Source organism: Notamacropus eugenii, chromosome 4 (genome assembly GCF_028372415.1).
Source record: "Notamacropus eugenii isolate mMacEug1 chromosome 4, mMacEug1.pri_v2, whole genome shotgun sequence".
In the NCBI taxonomy this organism is placed as follows: Eukaryota; Metazoa; Chordata; class Mammalia; order Diprotodontia; family Macropodidae; genus Notamacropus; species Notamacropus eugenii.
In genome coordinates, this window is record NC_092875.1 from 5,479,203 (window position 1) to 5,499,449 (window position 20,247).

The following is a 20,247-nucleotide window of genomic DNA, read 5'->3' on the forward strand; positions in this document are numbered from 1 at the left end:
AGTAAGATAAATAATATACTAAAAAATAAAGTCTTCAGCTTGCAAAAATCCAGTTATTGAGAGTGGAATATTAGGCAAAGTTGAGCCAAATGAAATTTTAATAGGGATAAAAATAATATATTACATATTAGTTCAAAAATCAACTTCACAAATATCATATGGAAGATATGCCAGTACATAGCAGTTCATTTAGGGGAAAAATTCCAGCACAGAGCTTTTGAGGTGGGATGGAATATTATTAGTGGAAAAAAGATCCCTATGAGACAGTTTTATTACGTGACGGTCAGGCTGAATTAAGTTATATGTCCACTATTCATTAGAGAAATTCAAATTAAAAAATTCTGAGGTACCATGTCACACTTATTAGATTGGTTAATATGACAAAAAAAGAAAATGATAAATGTTGGAGGGAATGTGGGAAAACTGGGACATTAATGCATTGTTGGTGGAGTTGTGAACTGATGTAAACCTTTTGAAGAGTAATTTGGAACTATGCTCAAATTGCTATAGGACTATATACACTCTTTGATCCAGCAATACCACTGTTATGTCTATATCTCAAAGATATCAAAAAAAGGAGAAAGGACCTGTTGGTACAAAAATATTTATAGCAGCTCTTGTCGTGGTGGATAAGAATTGGAAATCAAAGGGATGTCCATCAATTGAGGAATATCTAAACAAACTATGTTGTATGATTTTAAGGGAATATTATTGTATTAAGGGAATATATTGTCAGGATATATCATCCTGACAAGCAGGATGATTTTGGAAAACCTTGGAAGTACTTAAGAGAACTAATGCAAAGTGAAATGAGTAGAACCAGGAGCATGTTGTATACCATAACAGCAATAGTGTATGATGATGACCTGAGGAAGGCGTAGCTATTCTCAGCAATATAATGATCGAAAACAATTCCAAAGGACTCGTGATGAAGTATACTGTCTACCTCCAGAGAAAGAACTGACACTCAGTACAGATGGAAATATGCTATTTTCACTTAATGTTTTCTTTCATTCTTTTTTATTAAAGTCTTCTTGTAGAAAATGACTAATATAGAAATATTTTACAATTCTACATGCAGAAACTATATGGGATTACTTACTACATCAGGGAGGGGGAAGGTAGGGATAGAATTTGGAACTAAAAACTTTTTTTAAAATGTTAAATATTGTTTTACCATGTAATCGGGGAAAATAAAATAGAATTTCCAAAAAACTGTTATATGTCTAGTACCAGGAAAGTGACAGTACCTTCATGTGCTACCTTATGCTACTATATCTTATTCATTGTGTCCAATTTTGGATACCATATTTGAGGGAAAAGCATTCATTAATAAGGGAGCACTAAGAAGAAGAGGGATTTCAGCTCTTGCCATGTGAAAGTCAGACCAGGTGGAAGGAAAATAGAGAGATGACAGACAGATGATAGATAGGTAGGTAGGTAGGTAGGTAGATAGATAGATAGATAGATAGATAGATAGATAGATAGATAGATAGATAGACAGATAGATAGACAGATAGATAGATAGATCCATAGTTTTATAGATGGAAGAGGTAGAATCAATATTATTTTGTATACAGTAAGAGCAATATTGTTTTTAGGAATGACTTTATTCAATTAAGTTATTTTGACTATTTTAAGTACCCAAATTAACTATAAAGGACATATGCATCCAGAGGAAAAAATGGTAAGTAGAAGAATGTATAGATTAAATGTAGAAATGTGCATGTATTTGTGTGTAATCGTAGCCATCTCTACGATGAGGGGTAGGGAAGAAAAAGAAGGGAAAAAAAGAAATTTTCATGATAATTTTGTTGTATTTTAGAAAGGAATAGCATGTTGTGCGTGGTAGATTTACAGTTTCGTGTCCAATCATCTTTTCTATTGCACTATGTTATGGAAATGTTTGTCTTATTCCATAAATTGAAAATAAACTTTTAATAAAGAGAGTAACAGAGAACTACCCCTAAGGGGAGCATCGTAATATTCCTTGAAGGGAGAAAAAATTCCAGGGCCAGGAAAGAGAAGGTAATGTGACTTAGATTAGCCCCAGGAGACAGAATTTTGGTCCAATTAATAATCAATTTATTACTTAGGCTACCTTATAATGAATAAATTGATAGTGGCTCCTCTCAATAACTAAAGAGGCCAAGGAAGATTCAAAAACATCTACACCAGAAGTGAACCTTGCTGGCACCAGGGTCAGGACTCTGTTACATTGTCCAAACTTGGATGTGAGTCACAGTCCTGAGTCTCACTGCCAGTGAGAGGAGGAGAAGTAGCACAGCAGAGCTTCTGGCTGCAGGGGAGTAGGGACACTTGTCGCAGTTTCAGGGTTGAAAAGAGTGCTTGTATTCACTCACAAACCAATGGATAGTATAGAAGAGTGGTAAACACACCTCTCTCTAGATAGTACCACGTCAGAAGAGTCAAAAACTTACACTTTCCCAGCGCTAGTTCTGAAAACAGTTGCACAGAAAACTTGAAGCTTGGGACAGTGGCCTCTCCACTTTAGCATGAAGTTAAAAGTCAAGAAATAGCTGGAAAATGAGCAGACAGAAAAAAAAAATCTAACCATGAAAAGTTATTATAGTGGCAAAGAATACCAAAACACATGCTCTGAAGAAGACAATAAAGTCAAAATTCTTAAACCCAAGATCTCAAAGGAAAATATGATTTTATCTCATTCCATGTAAAAGCTCAAAAAGGATTTTAAAAATAAAGTAAGAGAGGTAGTGGGAAAATTGGGAAGAGAATTAAGAGTAACGCAAGAAAATCATGAGAAAAGAGTCAACAGCTTTTTAAAAGGCACAAAAATTACTGAAGAATGCAGCACTTTAAAAATCAGAATAAGTCAAAGGGTAAAAGAGGTGCAAAAATTCAATGAAGAGAGGAATGTCTTAAAAAGCAGAATTGGCTAAATGGAAGAAAATATATACAAAAATTCAATGAAGGGAAGAACACCTTAAAAAGTAGAAATGTGTAAATGGAAAATGGGATCCAAAAGGTCACTGAAAAAAATAATTTGCTTTTTTGCTTCATTTTTAAAATTTATTTTAAGTTTTCAACACTCATTTCCACAAAATTTTGAATTCCAAATTTTCTCCCTATCTCTCTCCTCCCCCCACCCCAAAATGCTTTGCATTCTGACTACCCTTTTCACCACTCTGCCCTCCCTTCTACCACCTCTGCCTTCCCTTATCCCCATCTTCTCTTCTTGTCTTGAAGGGCAAGATAAATTTCTATACCCCATTGCCTGTATTTCTTATTTCCCAGTTGTATGCAAAAACAGTTCTCAACATTTGTTCCTAAAGCTTTGAGTTCCAACTTCTCTTCCTTCCTCCCTCTCCACCCATCACGACTGAGAAAGCAAGAAATTCAATATAAACTATATATGTGTAGTTTTGCAAATGACTTTCATAATAGTCATGTTGTGTAAGACTATATTTTCCTCCATCCTTTCCTGAATCCCCCATTTCCTCTCTTCTCTCTATTGACCTTGTCCTTCCCCAAGAGTGTTTACTTCTAATTGCTACCTCCTCTGATTTGCCCTCCCTTCCATCATCCCCCCACCTTGCTTATCCCCTCCTCTCCTACTTTCTTGTAGTGTAAGATAGGTTTTCATACCAAATTGAGTGTGCATGTTATTCCTTCCTTGAGCCAAATGTGGGGAGAGTAAGCTTCACTTTTTCCTTTTCACCTCCCCCTTTTTCTCCTGCGTTGAAAAAGTTTTTTATTGCCTCTTTCATTAGAGATAATTTGCTCCATTCCATTTCTCCCTTTCTCCTCTCGATATATTCCTCTCTTACCCCTTAATTTTATTTTTATAGATATGATCCCTTCCTATTCAACTCACCCTGTGCTTTCTGTCTATATACATATATATGTATGTATGTATGTATACATACACATATGTGTGTGTGTGTGTGTGTGTGTGTGTGTAATCCCTCCAACTACCCAAATACTGAGAAAAGTTTCAAGAGTTACAAATATTATCTTTCCATGTAGGAATGTAAACAGTTCAACTTCAGTAAGTCCCTTATGATTTCTCTTTGCTGTTTGCCTTTTCATGCTTCTCTTGATGCTTGTGTTTGAAAGTCAAGTTCTCTTTTTAGTTCTGATCTTTTCATCAAGAATGCTTCAAAGTCCTCTATTTTATTGAATGACCATTTCCCCCCTGAAACATTCTACTCAGTTTTGCTGGGTAGGTGATTCTTGGTTATAATCCTAGTCCTTTTGACTTCTGGAATATCATATTCCACTCCCTTTGATCCCTTAACGTAGAAGATGCTAGATCTTATGTCATTCTAATTGTATTTCCACAGAACTCGAATGGTTTCTTTCTAGCTGCGTGCAATATTTTCTCCTTGACCCGGGAACTGTGAAATTTGGCTACAATATTCCTAGAAATTTTTCTTTTCGAGTCTCGTTCAGGAGGTGATTGGTAGATTCTTTCAGTATTTATTTTGCCCTCTGGTTCTGGAATATCAGGGCAGTTTTCCTTGATAATTTCATGAAAGATGATGTCTGGGCTCTTTTTTTGGTCATGACTTTCAGGTAGTCCCATAATTTTCAAATTGTCTCTCCTGGATCTATTTTCCAGCTCAGTTGTTTTTCCAATGAGATATTTCACATTATCTTCCATTTTTTTTATTCTTTTGGTTTTGTTTTGTGATTTCTTGGTTTCTCATAAAATCATTAGCCTCCTTCTGTTCCATTCTAATTTTTATAGAACTATTTCCTTCAATAAGTTTTTGAACCTCCTTTTCCATTTGGCTAATTCTGCTTTTTAAAGCATTCTTCTCCTCATTGGCTTCTTGGACCTCTTTTGCCAATTGAGTTAGCCTATTTTTAAAGGTATTATTTTCTTCAGCATTTTTTGGGGTGTCCGTTAGCCAGCTGTTGCCTCGCTTTCCATGATTTTCTTGCATCACTCTCATTTTTCTTCCCAATTTTTCCTCTGCTTCTCTTACTTGATTTTCAAAATGCTTTTTGAGCTCTTCCATGGCCTGAGAACATTGTATATTAATTTCTGAGACCTCTGATGGTAAGCATTGTCTTCCTCATCTGAAAGGATTGATAGAAATACCAGTTCACCAAGAAAGTAACCTTTTATAGTCTTATGTTTTTCCCTTTTGGGGGCATTTTCCCAGCCCGTTATTTTATTTTTGAGTCCTTTGTCAAGAGGAGGGTGAACTGTGACAGTGGCCATCCTTGCTTCAGTTCTGATCTAATTGGAAAGACTTCTACCTTATCCCCATTATAAATAATGCTTGTTGATGTTTTAAAATAAATTCCTTCTATCCACTTAAGAAAAATCAATTTATACTTATTCTTTCAATTGATTTTAATAGACATGAGTTTTATAATTTATCAAAACTTTTCTGCAAGTGTTGATATACTCATGTTTTTAGCTTATATAATCAATATAATCAGTTGTGTTAATAGTTTGCCTTATGTTAAATTCTGAAAGCACTTTACATATATCATCTTTGAAGGTTAAATTAATATTTAATGTATGTGATATTTTTATCCCCTTTTATGAATAATTAGACTAAGCAAAGTTAAGTGACTTGCTCACAGTCATAGGGCAAATGAGTGTCTGAAATAGGATTTTGACTCAGATCTGCCTGACATCAAGTGCAGTGCTCTTTTCACTACATAGTCTAGCTGACTCCAAACTGGGCACATTACCAGTATCATGTCACTGACGCTCCCATGCTACCTAGAGTGCTCAAGAGCAGCAGCTACAATGGTACTCTGTGGACTCCCATGGGTGATTTTTGGATGCACCAAAATCACTCTCTTCCTTCTTTCAACCGATTTTTCTCCCAACCAGGAATTTCTCTTAACTAAAAATTCCTGATTAAGGCTCCAATGGTTTCTTAATGACTTCTGAGGTTCCTTCTGAGTAGTTCTAGAAGGGAACTTTCTTGACATAGAAGATGGATGTGGTTCCTATAGGGAACAATGATAGTAAAAGAGATTTCCTAGTAGAGAGCTCTTTACTTGAAATCATATTCCCTGAACTTGAATGATTCATAGGTTGTCTACTATATAACCTCGTGTAAATTACTTTATCTTTATGTACTCAGTCTCCTTATCTTTCAAATGGGGATGAAACCATTACATGTCTTTTAAGGTCCCTTCCAATTCTAAATCCCAATATTCTATGATCTAGGGACAAAATATGAATCCCAAGAGTTTGTGAATATGACTCCACTGAGACAGTGAACTTGAGGCAATGATGTGGCTACAAGGCTGGTTTTGTAGAAGGAAATTCTTCTTGGATGTTGGACTAGGCAATTGCCATCACTAAGGTTCTATGATACTGAGCATGGTGAGAGAGGAGCTTTACAAGCATATTAAAAGATAGGACTTAGGGAGTGATTACTCTGGATGGTGGGCACATGAGCCCAGTTACACATGATTTCTTGCTCAGAGAACGTGGTGGACACTGTGGCCATGAGTGGTCAGTTATTTGTGCAGCTGTGTGAACAGAACCTGTTCACATTCAGTCTTATATGATACAGTCAGATAATCCAGGATGCCCTGCCAGAGTCTCCTCCCTGCAGTAGCAATATGGACATGCCACAGAGTCCTTGCAGCCCAGTTATCCCACACAGAAACACATATGAGTACCCTAACTTGATAATGGGTCATTGAGACTCTAAAGTTTCATCCATCCTGTGAGCTCTGCTGGGAAATGGTAGGGAGAGATCAAAATATGTTATGCCATTTCTGTTTTTCTTTTGGATATGGAGACACATCTGGAGGTGCTCCAAGAAAGGACAGTCCCTAGAGCTCCTGATGATCCCAGATGTCTCTAGCAGGTGGATAGAGGTGGGGAGGAAGAAGCGACTCCTTCCTTACCTAACTGCAGTTACACAAAGACACAGTGCCGTCAAATAGACAGAGGAACCTTATAAATTCAGCCCTTGGTCTTACATCATTGTTCTCGTACTGGACAAGGCCTGACTCATGTTCCTTTGTGTTTTCTAAGATATGGATAGAAGGCTCAACACTGGGCATTGGAGATATTTCAGTTGCTAGTCAGTTCCCCATCAATCAGTGAGCTAAGCAGTTAACTTTGCTCTGGTCCAGGCAACAACTCACCTCTTCTAGGTTTGGGGCTTTTGTTGATGTTCAGGAAGATGGTGCTTCTCATTCAGAGAAACACTTTCTTAATGCATTCTTCCCTGGTCCTAATGCTGTTCCTGCAATTTCCTGCTTCAGTGTGCAAGAGTGAGAAGCCCCTTTGCTTTTCCAAAATCAGCCCCAGCCTCAGCAGAGATGGGGACCTGGTGATTGGAAGCTTTCTCCCTCTATATTCAGTGAGAGTGAGTAGTTTTAAAAGAGCAGCAGTTTTTACAAGCCAAGCAAAGAGAGACTGCAGGAGTTATCAGTAAGTACCTCTCTGTATAAATGAGCTAATTTTAACTGAGTTGACTTTTCAAAGGATTCTCTTTAAAAAAAAACAAACAGGGAAACCCCAATAACTATGCCCAATGATACTCTCACCTCTCTTCCTCACCCAAACTTCTGCTCTTGCAAATCAATTTTCATCTCTCTGATTGTCTTACAAAGCTGAAGATAGAATACATTTTCTCTCTATTATTCTTTGTTTTTCTTTATATATCATTGTCTCTTTTGTTTCTGTCCTTTTCTCTCTGTCTTTGTTTCTGCCTCTGCCTCTACCTTTAAGTATCTTTTTCTTTAGCTCAGTCTCTCTATCTTTCTCCCCTTCACATTTTCCTTCCTTCCATTCTTCCTGCCCCTGAGAAACTCCAGAGATAAAAGTTACTAGGATTTACAGTAATTTATTCCTTCACTTTCCATATTCTGATGTTCAGTCTCCATACTGACACTATAAATCCAGGTCTTCCATGTTCCAGACTACAGAACCCTAACAAGACTGACCAGGGATGATAGAGGTATGTTAAGGCACTTGTTAGAGTAAACAAAAACTCTTAGGGATGTAAAAAATTGATTATGCCTGTCATATTTAAAGAAATGCAAAGTGCTCAGTTTCCCTTTGAGTGATGCATGAGAGTTTGGTTTTTGTTTTTCCGGTAAGTTTCTGCTGAATTCAAAGCAGGAGACAAATTGGAAAGAGACCATAGTTCCAGATTCTTATTAGACTATAAAGGCATTGTTCTCATGGTCAGGCTGAGACTGGAATTTTGTCTGGCTCTGCTCCTCTTGCTTTATGGGGAGTAGATGCAGCAGGAATCCTTTGTCTAACAGTGCAGCCTCACATATAAACATCTGTGAGTCTGCACATTGTTAACCGGAGTGGAGGGAGTGGAGTCTAAACTCACACACACATTCCTCCTCCACAATATTTCTTTCAAAGGAGCTTCACTGTAAGGTGTAGGAGGACTTGAAGGGTGGTATAGGATTGTGAGATAGGATTATGGGAGATGGATTATGGGTAAATGCAATTAGTCCTTGTCAGGTGGGCATTCTTATGGATCTCTGTCTGTCTGCATGCCTCTTGAATATCTCTGTCTTTCTCTCACTATCCAGGTACTTTTGTATTTCTCAGTTTCACTCTGTGCACCTCCTTCCCTTCCTCCCTAATCATATCTCTTTTAATTGGCCATTAGGAGAAAAATTCTGTTACTTAGAGTCAAAAAGATACGAGTTAAATCTTGTCTCAGACATTTACCTGGTTTTTGATGGAGGGCAAAACACTAAACCTCTGTGTGCCTCTCTGTGGATAATAATAGCACCTACTTCTCTGGGTTCTTGTGAGGATCAAATCAGATCACATATGTAAAGCCCTTTGAAAACCTTAAAGCTCTATGTGAATGCTTGCACTTATATTCTTTCTCATTTCTAATTCTCAAATGCTTCAAGATGTTCAGCATCCATTTCTCCTCCTTCATAATTCTCCACCTGGCAGAGTTGATGATAGTTGTCTTTAGAGGGGGAAAATGTTCCTGGCCTCTCTGCAATTTAGACCAAGGTGCTGCTGGGAATCCAATTTCCTTCTTATCTCTATGTTGCCTGTGGTCAACTTTCCTTGTGAGCCAGGGTCTTGCATGGAGACAGGTGTAGTCCTCATTCTATTTGCAGAGAATATGAGTGACCTAGAAAGAAATCAGTCAATTCAGGTGGCATTTATTAAGCACCTACATGTGCCAGGACCTGTCCTACATTCTGGGGATGCAAGAATAAGAATATGATAGTCCCTGTCCCCAAAGTTCTTACATGCTAATGGAAAGGAGAATACATTTGTATATGAATGTGAACAGAATACAATCAAAATTAACACCAGGTGTGGAGGGCAGTTGCTGTGGAAAGAGCCAAGAGAGCCTTTGTGAGGGGTGTGTCTTCGGGCTTGGGAGACAGATGATTTAAAAAAAAAAACACATGGAAAGAATGGACATGGCATCTCAAATTCTCAGAGACCTGTCAGACAGCCTTTCATGGGGGCAAAACGTGCTTCTTGCAGGTCAAACCCAAGAGGGAGGGGGTAGACTGAGGGATAATTTTATTTACAATAAATTGAAAAGTTTTTGCACAAACAAACCAAATGCAACGAAGATTAGAAGGGAAGCAGAACACTGGGAAAGAATTTTTATAACTAGAGTTTGTGATAAAGGCCTCATTTCCAAAACATAGAGAAAAATGAGTCAGATTTACAAGAATACAAGTCATTCCCCACTTGATAAATGGTATAAAGATATTAACAGGCAGTTTTCAGAGGAAGAAATTAAAGTTATCTCTAGTCATATGAAAAATACTCTACATCACTACTGATTAGAGAGATGCAAATACAAACAACTCTATTGTGTTATAAGAAATGATGAACAGGCAGACTACACTTAATTAGCTTTCAGAATAGGTTTTTATGAAGCAAATATGGAAAGGATAGTTCCTACCATAAAATTCCCCCTAAGCATAGGCTCACCCTGCACTTACACTCAAGGTCTCCGAAGAAAATTAGCTCAACCTGAGGGAACACATAAAGCCAAAAGATTAATTCACATCTGTATTCTGTAAGTCCCTCCATCCCTTTGTAGAGTTTCTGTTCAGTGTGTCTCTCTACTGGGCTTCAATTATTGGTGTCCTTATAGAATTTTCAGGCTTTCTTTCTTTGTATGTATCATTTGTCATTAATGTGTCTTTTACCCCCTTCATTACAAACATTAACATCTTCTGCTTGGAAGAGACACTACTACTGACTTAAGTATACAATGCTACTAATAAAGAAAAGAAAAGAAAAGCTGTTATGGTCCTTCAAAGTATATAAAGTCATCATGTAGAAAAGTTCTCGTCTCCCATAAAGGCAATGACCTCTCAGAAGTTCTTTACCCCTGTATTCAAACATCATTTCTACTTTACCTCCTTGTTTTAGAATTTAGATCAATCTTTCTTAATAACTTCTAATATTGTATTCATATTCTTTTAAAGATCATAATTTTCAGGTAGTCAAACAATTCTTATATTGCCTCTACTCCATCTGTTCTCTGGATGAGCTGTTTTGCTGAAGGAATATTTCAAATTCTCTTCTATTTTTTCCACCTTTATTATTTCTTGGTCTCTCACATTTTATTTTGATTCTGCTTGCCCAATTCTAGTTTTCAAGGAGTTATTGTCTTCATTAAGATTTTGTGTCTCCTTTTCCAGTTGATTAAGGTTTTTCATGATATTCTTGGATTGATTTTATTTTTTCTCCATTTTTTCTTGATCTCTTATTTGATTTTAGCTCCCTTTTTTACATTCTTCCAAGAGATCTCTTTGGGCTTGTAACCATTTGCCATTACTCTTTGGGGTATGAATGACTTTTTTTTAGCCTCACTATCTTCCTCTGAATATGAACCCAAGTCTTCATAGCCATCTATGATCAGGTTCTTTTTCCTTTGCAAACTCTTTTTATTAAAATTTGTCTTATTTTATCTTCAGCAGCTTACTATAATCAAGTTTTAATCCAGAGTTGTAGGTATTGTTGTCTTATGTCTCAGGTTCCTGTTACTGTTTTTTTTCTGAATTCTGTCAGGAAGCTCAGGACTTCTCTTCTCCTGCAAGGCACATTTAGGTTCCCCCAACCCAGTGTCCTGAAAATGTCTTTGCTCCCTTCAGTATTGCCATCACTGGAAATTTGTGATCCACTCTGTGTCCTTCCCAGAAAGCACTCCCAAACTGACTTTAAAACATTACATATATATATATATATATATATATATATAAAGCTATAGGGGTTATACTTTAGGCCTCAACAAATATGTGAAAAACATGTGTAGCTTCTTTTTTGTTTTCGTAAAAAATAATGCTACTACATGATGAAAACCTAACCATTCTAATATAACACCTAATTCTGGGCAAAAAGTACAGCTTACTATATTTGGGAAGGGGGGAGAAGACCTTGTAGTTGAAGCTATAGCTGAAGAATCAAAGAACTTTCTCTTTACCACGCAAGTAACTAAATGAAGGGGATAAGAAAGGAGATCTGGATTGACTAAAATAAATAGCATCAGTTCATATACGTCTTTCCAGGTTTTTCTGACGTCTGTCTGCTCATCCTTTCTTGTAGTACAATAGTATTCCATGACATTCATATACCACAACTTGTTCACCCATTCCTTGGTTGATGGACATCCCCTCAATTTCCAGTTCTTCGTGATGACAAAAAGAGCTACAGTAAGTATTTTTGCACACGTTGGTCCTTTTCCCATTTATGTGATCTCTTTGAGATATGACCGTGGAAGTGATATTGCTGGGTAAAAGGGTGTGCACATTTTTATAGCCCTTTTGGCATAGTTCCAAATTGCTCTCTAGAATTATTGAATCAGTTCACAACTCTGTTCCAATTTCCCCACACCTTCTCCAGTATTTGTTATTTTCCTGTTTTGCCATGTTAGCCATTCTGCCAGGTGTGATGTGGTACCTAAGAATTGTTTTGATTTGCATTTCTCTAATCCATAGTGACTTAAGACATTTTTTCATGTGACTATTGATAGCTTTAATTTCTTCCTCTGAAAAATGCCTGTTCATATCCTTTGATTATTTAACAACTGGGCAATATTTTGCATTCTTACATATTGAACTGAGTTCTCTATTTTAGAAATGAGGCCTTTATCAAAGACATTAATTGTAAGAATTCTTTCCAAGTTTTCTGCTTCCCTCCTCATCTTAGTTGCATTGATTTTGTACAAAACTTTCAATTTAGTGTAATCAGAATTGTTCATTTTGCATTTCATTATGCTCACTTTCTCTTTTTCATTCATAAATTATTCTGTTCTCCATAAATCTGAGAGACCAACTATTCCTTGTTAGCCCATTTTGCTTATATTATCAGACTTCATATCTAAATTGTATACCCATTTCATCTTCATTTTTGTATATAGTGTAAGATATTGGCCTATGCCAAGGTTCTACCATATTATTTTCCATTTTGTCCAACAGTTTTTTGTCAAATAATGAGTTCTTATTCCAGAAGCTGGAGTCTTTGGGTTTATTGAACAGTACATTATCATATTCTTTGACTTCTGTGTTTTATGTACCTAACCTATTCTACTGATCTGCCCCTCTATTTCTTAGCCAGTACCAAGTAGTTTTGATGATTACTGCTTTAGAATACAATTTAAGAATTGGTATGGCAAGGTCACCTTGCCCAGTATTTTTTTAAAATTAATTCCCTTGATATTCAGGATCTTCAGGACCTTTTGTCCTTTCTGATGATTTTAGTTATTATTTTTCCTAGCTCTCTAAAATAATTTTCTGTAGTTTGATTGGTATGGTACTGAATAAGTAAATTAATTTGGATAGAATTTTCATTTTTATTATATTAGCTCAGCCTACCCATGAGCAACTGATGTTTTTTTCAATTATTTAGATCTGACTTTATTAGTGTAAAAAGTGTTTTGTAATTGTGTTCACAAGGTTCCTGATTTCTTTTGACAGGTAGATTCCCAAATATTTTATAGTGTCTACCCTAACTTTAAGTGGAATTTCTCTTTGCCTTTCTTACTGTTGGTCTTTGTTAGTAATATATAGAAATTTTGTGCATTTCTGTGGATTTATTTTATATCGTACAGCTTTGCTAAATTTATTCATTATCTCAAGTAGTTTTTTTTTTTTTTTTACTGGATTCTCTAGGATTCCCTAAGTATATCCTCATATCATGTGCAAAGAGTGGCATCTTTGTTTCTTCTTTGCCTATTCTGTTTCCTTTAATGTTTTTCTTCTCTTATCCCTAAAGCTAACATTTCTAGTATCATATTGAATAAAAGGAATGATAATGGCCATTCTTGTTTCACCTCAGATCTTAATGGAAATGCTTCTAGCTTACTCCCATTACATATAATACTTGCTAAGGATTTTAGGTAGATGTTACTTATCATTTAAAGGAGGAATACATTTATTCTTACACTCTCTAGTATTTTTAATAGAAATGGGTATTGTATTTTATCAAGAGCTCTTTCTGCTTCTATTGAGATAATCGTATAGTTTCTGTTAGTTTTACTGTTTACAAGATCAATTGTGCGGATAGTTTTCCTAATATTGAACGAGTTCTGAATTCTTGGAATAAATTCTACCTGGTCATAATGTATTACTCTCAAGATAAATTGCTGTAATCTTTTTGGCAATTTCTATTTAAAATTTTTGCATGTATATTCATTAATAAATTTGGTGTGTAATTTTGTTTCTCCATTTTGATTTCTCCTGCTTTGGTTTAGGTTTAGTACCATATTTGTAACATAAAAAGAATTTAGTAGGACTCCCTCTTAGCCCATTTTCACAAATAGTCCATATAGTATTGGAATTAATTATTCTTTAAGTGTTTGATGGAATTCACTTGTAAGTCCATCTGGCCATGGAGACTTTTTTCCTAGGAAGTTATTGACGATTTCTTCGATTTCTTTTTCTAAGATGGATTTATTTAGGTACTTTACTTCCTCTTCTGTTAATGTGGGAAATTTATATTCTATAAATATTTAACTATTTCACTGAAATTGTCAAATTTATGGGTATACATTTGAAAAAATAGTTACTAATTATTGTTTTAATTTTCCTCCTTGTTGGAAGTGAGTTCACCCTTTTCATTTTTTGGTATTGGTAATTTGGTTTTCCTTTTTATTTTTTTAATCAAATTAACCCAAGGATTATCTATTTTATTGGTTTTTTTCATAAAACCAGCTCTTAGTTTTATATATTTAGTTCAATAGTTTTCTTAATTTCAATTGTACTAATCTCTCCTTTGTTTTTCAGTATTTTAAATAAGAATTTAATTGAGGATATTTGATTTGTTCTTTTTCTAGTTTTTTAGTTTCACACCCAATTCACTGGTATCTTTCTCTGTTTCATTCATGTAAGAATTTGGAGATATAAAGCTTCTCTTAAGAATGGTTTTTGCTGCATTCCATAATTTTTGGTATGTTGTCTCATTATTGTTATTCCCTTGAATGAAGTAAATGATTGTTTCTGTGATTTGTTATTTTACCTACTCATTTTTAAAAATTAGATTATTGTAACAGTAAGCACCCCAACATACACAGTGGGATGCATTATCACTGGTTCTTATATCTGCATTCATAAAAGGAAAGGCTATTTTTGAGGGGTTAACAATCACTTTAATCAAGCACATGTATAGTTTCCTTCCTTATCTCTTTTAATTAGATCTATTTTTGTTTTTCCTTTGCCTTAGATCAGGATTGCTACCTCTGAATTTTTTTTTACTTCTTCTGAATCATAATATATTCTACTCCAGCATTTTACCTTTATCCTTTGTGTATCCCTCTGTTTCAAATGTGCTTCTTGTAAACAGTAAGGTGTAGGATTATGATTTTTAATCCATTCTGCTACCTGGTTCCATTTTATGGGAGAGTTCATCCCATTCACTTTCACACTTAATGATTAGTATCCGTGTCTTTCTCTCCCTCCTATCCCCACATTCATTTATGTTTTTCTTTCTCTTTTTCCCTTCTCACTCGAATTTTGCTTTTGACCTCTGAATCCCTCAATCTTCCCTCCCTTCTATCAGCCCCCTCATTACTCTTTCATTTTCCTCCCCAGCTGCCTAAAGGGAAGTTGTATTTCTACATCTGCGTATTCTCTTCTTGATCCAAATCCAATGAGAATAAAGTTCAAAAACTGTTCATCACCCTCCTGTCTTTCCCTATACTGGAAAATGTTTTTGTGCTTCTTCATGTGATGTAATTTATCCTTTTCTGCCTCCTCCTTTTCTCTTATCTCATTACAATAATTTTTCAGAGCTAAATTGGGTTTTTTATCATCACATGAAAATCAACTTAAAGTCACCACCTCAGTCTATGTATTTCCCTTCTATATGATATGGTTCTATAAGATAGAGTTCTCAGGAGTTGTAAGTACCATCTTCGCATGTAGGGATGTAAGCAGTTCTTCCTTATTGAATAACAAATTTTTCCCCTTTTCTGTTTATCTTTGTATGCCTCTCTTCAGATTTGTGTTTGTAGATCAAATTTTTCATAGAACTTTGGTCTTTTCATCAGGAAAGTCTGGAAGTGCCCTATTTCTCTGAATGTCCTTCTCCTCCCCTGAAAGATTATGCTCAATTTCGCTAGGTGGTTGATCCTCAGTTGTAATTCCTTTGCCTTATGGAATATCATACTCCATGCCCTCTGATGTTTTAATGTAGAAGTTGCAAAGTCTTGCATAATCCTGACTGTAGTTTGATGATATTTGAATTGTTTCTTTCTGCCTGCTTGCAGTATTTTCTACTTGATCTGATAATTCTGGAATTTGACTACAATATTTCTTGGTGTTTTCAATTTGGGATCTATTTCAAGAAGTGACTGGTGGATTTTTAAAGTATTTTTCTTTGATTCTTATTGCTCATGTTGTTTGCCTTTTTTCTGTCTCTGATCTCTGCTATGGGGCCCAGGAAGCTTTGATCTTTGCTTCTGGGTCCAAGGGAGCATTGACTCATTCTTGTGCTGAGGGCTAGGAGCCTGGTTACTGGTTTTCTGTGCTGGGGCCTCGGGTGCTGGCAGCTGGATGTTGTAGTGGTCGGGTAGTTTATCTGATGCTGAGCTGGAACTACTGGTGATGGTTGTTGTGTGCCTGGTGTTAAGACTTTTCTATTCCTCCACCCTGGGGCTCAGGGTCTCCCACTGATTAGTTGATATGGGGCTTGCTTCAAGCTTGCTGGGACACCTTCCATTCTGTACTGTTCTCCATCAGGCACAGAAAAAGGGATCTTTTCCATTAATCCTCCAAGCCTCCTGAGCTAAAACACTGCTGGACCCCATCTTTCTGCGGGATCCACTATTTCAGGGGTTTTTTTTCTAGGGCAATATTTTCTGGGTTTTTCAGACTATAAGGGAGGGTGAGAGAGACTTTCTGCTTACCCCACCTTCTTGACTCAGTATAGTTTAAACAGGTGACTTTCAAATATTCAATCTATGTGCTGATAGCCCCAGGAATAGCTGCTGCGGCTGCAGCCATAAACCCTGCATGGGATAGTGCTTCTCCCTGAACATACCCCCTCTCCTGTGCTGAGAGGCCTGGATATCACCACTGCTGTAGTGATTCAGTCTCCTGAGGCCTTCTTCAGCTTTACTATGGTTTGGTCTGTGCTGGTGCCGTCTGTCTCCTAGATTTGCTCCTCTCCTAGCTTAGTCAACCTTCCAGGATGTCCTATGCTGGAAATCTTCCCCACTATGTCTCTTTGTGGATTCTGCTGTTCTAGAATTTGTTCAGATCCACTTTTTAGAGGTATTTGAAGGCATTTGGGTGAGAGTTCAAGTGAGCGCCCACTTTCAATCTGCCACCTTGGATCCACTTCCACAAAATACTTTTAAGAAAACATTTTTTAAATTTTATTATTTTTCATTTTTAATACAGTTTGTATCACATGAAACAATTCCAACTTTTGGTCAGTTGATAATTCTTTTAAAAGCATTTACAATATGGACCACAAAAGTATTTTTTTAAACATTAACTAACTGAGACACAAATAATATTTATGTATGCTAACTTCACAAGCCCTTGACCTAATTGTATCCACATTATTACTAAGAATTCAAGGACCCTAACTTATTGTTGTTGGTCTGAAGTCCTAAGCCTAGTAGCTTAATTTAAGATATAACCTTGGATGTTCCCCTACCAACAATCTATAATTTAATACATCTGGTGTTAAGCTTGCAAACCTTTGACTATAGGAAATTGCCGCTACGAGTAGGGACATTGCAGGGAACCAATATCTCCCCAACTTCATGTCAATTCCAGGTAGGAGTAGATTGTCAACTTACATTCAGTCAGGTTTAAACTCTGCCAGGTGTCAGTGGGGTAACTGAGTCAGGAGAATCCTACTTCAGCCCAGGCTGAACAGTCCCTCTTCCATCCTTCCCGTGAGATCACCTTTTTCAGTTCATACCAGCATCTCACAGGCTTACTGGCATCATGGATTGGAGAATCAGACCGCCTTTCTTGCTATTCATACCTGGAGTTAAACTCAGAAAAAGTCACTTAACAGTCCCATATTATCTTAAAATAGCAAGTTCCAACAACCAGGTTTCAAATATGGATATAATTTCACTTTGGCTAAGGAACATCTTTTGAGGCAAGTCTTAACTGGTTTACATGCCTTTCTATACATATTCTAGTTCTTGATTAAATAGCAATCATAAAATCAAATTTACCATTAAAACCTTAACTTTTCCATCAATGCCCAATTGTACATGAGGTTACCTTCCTCTAGGAAGTTTAGACTAAAATTATTTTCCCCGAACTAAAGGTGTCTTTGATTTATTCGCAGCAATTAATTCAGTCAATTGTTTTAATATTAATTGCTTTTACATCATTTTGTAACATGTCCAATATTTCTCCCCATCATTCCCCTCCCCCTGCTTCCTAATACCTTATATTCTGATTACCCCCTTCCTTCAACGTACCCTCACTTCTATCACACCCCACTCTTTCCTTATCCCCATCTTCTCTCTTTTCTTGTAGGGCAAGACAAATTTCTATACCCCATTCCCTGTATTTCTTATTTCCCGGTTACATGCAATAAAAATTCTCAACGTTCATTACTAATACTTTGAATTCCAACTTCTTTCCCTCCTTCCCTCCCTCCCTAACTATCACCACTGAGAAGGCAAGCAATTCAATACAGACTAAATATGTGTTGTTTTGCAAAAGACTTCCATAATAGTCATGTTGTGTAATACTAACTATATTTTCCTCTTTTCTACTCTATCTCCCTTAATTTTTTTTATTTTTATTTTTCTATTCCCTCATTTGACCTTGTCCCTTCCCAAAAGTGTTTATTTCTAGTTACTCTCTTCTCCCATTTGCCCTTGCTTCTATCATTCCCCTCACCTCACTTGTTGCCTCCTCCCCTACTTTCCTGTCGTGTAAGATAGATTTTCATATCAAATTTAGTGAGCATGTTATTCTCTCCTTCAGCCATATGTGGAGAGAGTAGCTTTACTTTTCCCCTCTCCTCTTCTCCCTTTTCTCCTCCATTGAACAAGATTTTTCTTATCTCTTTTATGAGTGATACCTTGCCCCATTCCATTTCTCCCTTTCTCCTCCCAATATTTTCCTCCATCATCCCTTAATTTTTATGTTATTTTACTTTTTTTGTATGGATATCACGTCTTCTGATTCAACACTACCTGTACCCTGTGTGTGTATGTGTGTGTATGTATGTATGTAAAATCCCTCCACCTACCCAAATATTGAGAAAGGATTTCTTTTCATGTAGGAATGTAAACAGTTCAGCTTTAGAAAGTTTTTTATGATTTCTCATTCCTGTTTACCTTTTCCTGCTTCTCTTGATTCTTATGGTGGAAAGTTAAATTTTCTATACAGTTCTGGTCTTTTCCTAAATATGAATGCTTCATAGTCCTCTATATCATTGAATGACCATTTATTCCCTTGAAATATCATACTCGGTTTTGCTGGGTAGGTGATTCTTGGTTTTAATCCCAATTCCTTTGACTTCTTGGAATATCCTATTCCAAGCCCTTCGATCCCTTGATGTTGAAGTTGCCAGATCCTGTCATCCTGATTGTATTTCCATAATGCTCAAATTGTTTCTTTCTAGCTGCTTGCAGTATATTCTTCTTGATCTGGGAACTCTGAAATTTGGCCACAATATTCCTAGGAGTTTCTCTCTTCACATCTCTTTCAGGAGGTGATCAGTGGATTCTTTCAATATTTATTTTGCCCTCTGGTTCTAGGATATCAGTACAGTGTTCCTTGATAATTTCATGAAAGATGATGTCTAGACTCTTTTTTTTGATCATGACTTTCAAGTAGTCCTTTAATTTTTAAACTGTTTCTCCTGGATCAATTTTCCAGGTCAGTTGTTTTTCCAATGAGGTGTTTCACATTATCTTCTATTTTTTCAAACTTTTGGTTTCGTTTTTTAATTGCTTGGTTTGTCTCATAGTCATTCATTTCCCTGAACTCAATTCTCTCTTGCAATGAATTATTTTGTTCAGTGAGCTTTTGAACCTTCTCCTCCATTTGGCTAATTCTGCTTTTTAAACCCTCCTTCTTCTCATTGGTTTTTTGGACCTCTTTTTCCAATTGAGTTAGCTTCTTTTTAAAGGTCCTCTTTTCCTCAGCATTTTTTTTGGTTCTCCTTTACTAAACTGCTAACTCTCTTTTCAAGCTCTTCTATTGCCTGAGCCCAGTTTAAGATCCCTTTGAAGGGCCTGGAGGCAGGAGCCTTGACTTCCTCTGACCATATGCCTTGTCCTTCCTCATCCGAAAGGATGGAAGGAGACACTTGTTTACCAAGAAAGTAACCTTCTATGGTCTTATTTTTTCCCCCTTTTTGGGCATTTTCCTAGTCACTTACTTGACTTCTGAGTTTCCTCTCCATAACCACCTCACCTCCAGTTTTACCAAGCCAGCACGGAGGGCCGAGATTCAAATGAACTGCTCCAATCCCCCAGGGGCTTTAGGAGGGTGAAAGGCCACTATTCAGTGTGAGATTAAGATCAGCTGGTCAGGTGGAGGCAGGGCTGCCACACAGGGCTCAGTTCCCTCAGGGGCTTTACAAGAGGCCTTCAACTATGGATGTGGGCTGCTGCCTGCCCTAGGAGCCCCTGTCCCACTGCTGCCTCCACTGCTGCCTCCAATGCTGCCACCTGAGGAGGTCTGAGTTATGGGGGCACCATGCTCTCTTCTCTGCCACCTGAAAAAACCCTCTCACTGACCTTTAGTGCCTGTGGGTTGAGGGATCTGTGAGACCACTGGAAATTCTGTCCCTGAAGCCTTCTCAGTCCTTCTCCTCCTGGT

At 36.8% G+C, this 20,247-nt stretch overlaps 1 protein-coding gene across 1 annotated transcript in view; it reads left to right on the forward strand.

Moving 5' to 3' along the window:
- The first annotated feature begins 6,426 nt into the window (after positions 1-6,426).
- LOC140502130 (vomeronasal type-2 receptor 26-like) overlaps positions 6,427-20,247 on the forward strand; it is a 37,277-nt gene continuing 23,456 nt past the window's right edge. The window contains exons 1-3 of the mRNA XM_072606480.1: positions 6,427-6,472; positions 7,237-7,340; positions 7,880-7,934. Coding sequence (XP_072462581.1) covers positions 6,427-6,472; positions 7,237-7,340; positions 7,880-7,934 — 205 coding nt within the window. The remainder of the gene's footprint in view (positions 6,473-7,236; positions 7,341-7,879; positions 7,935-20,247) is intronic.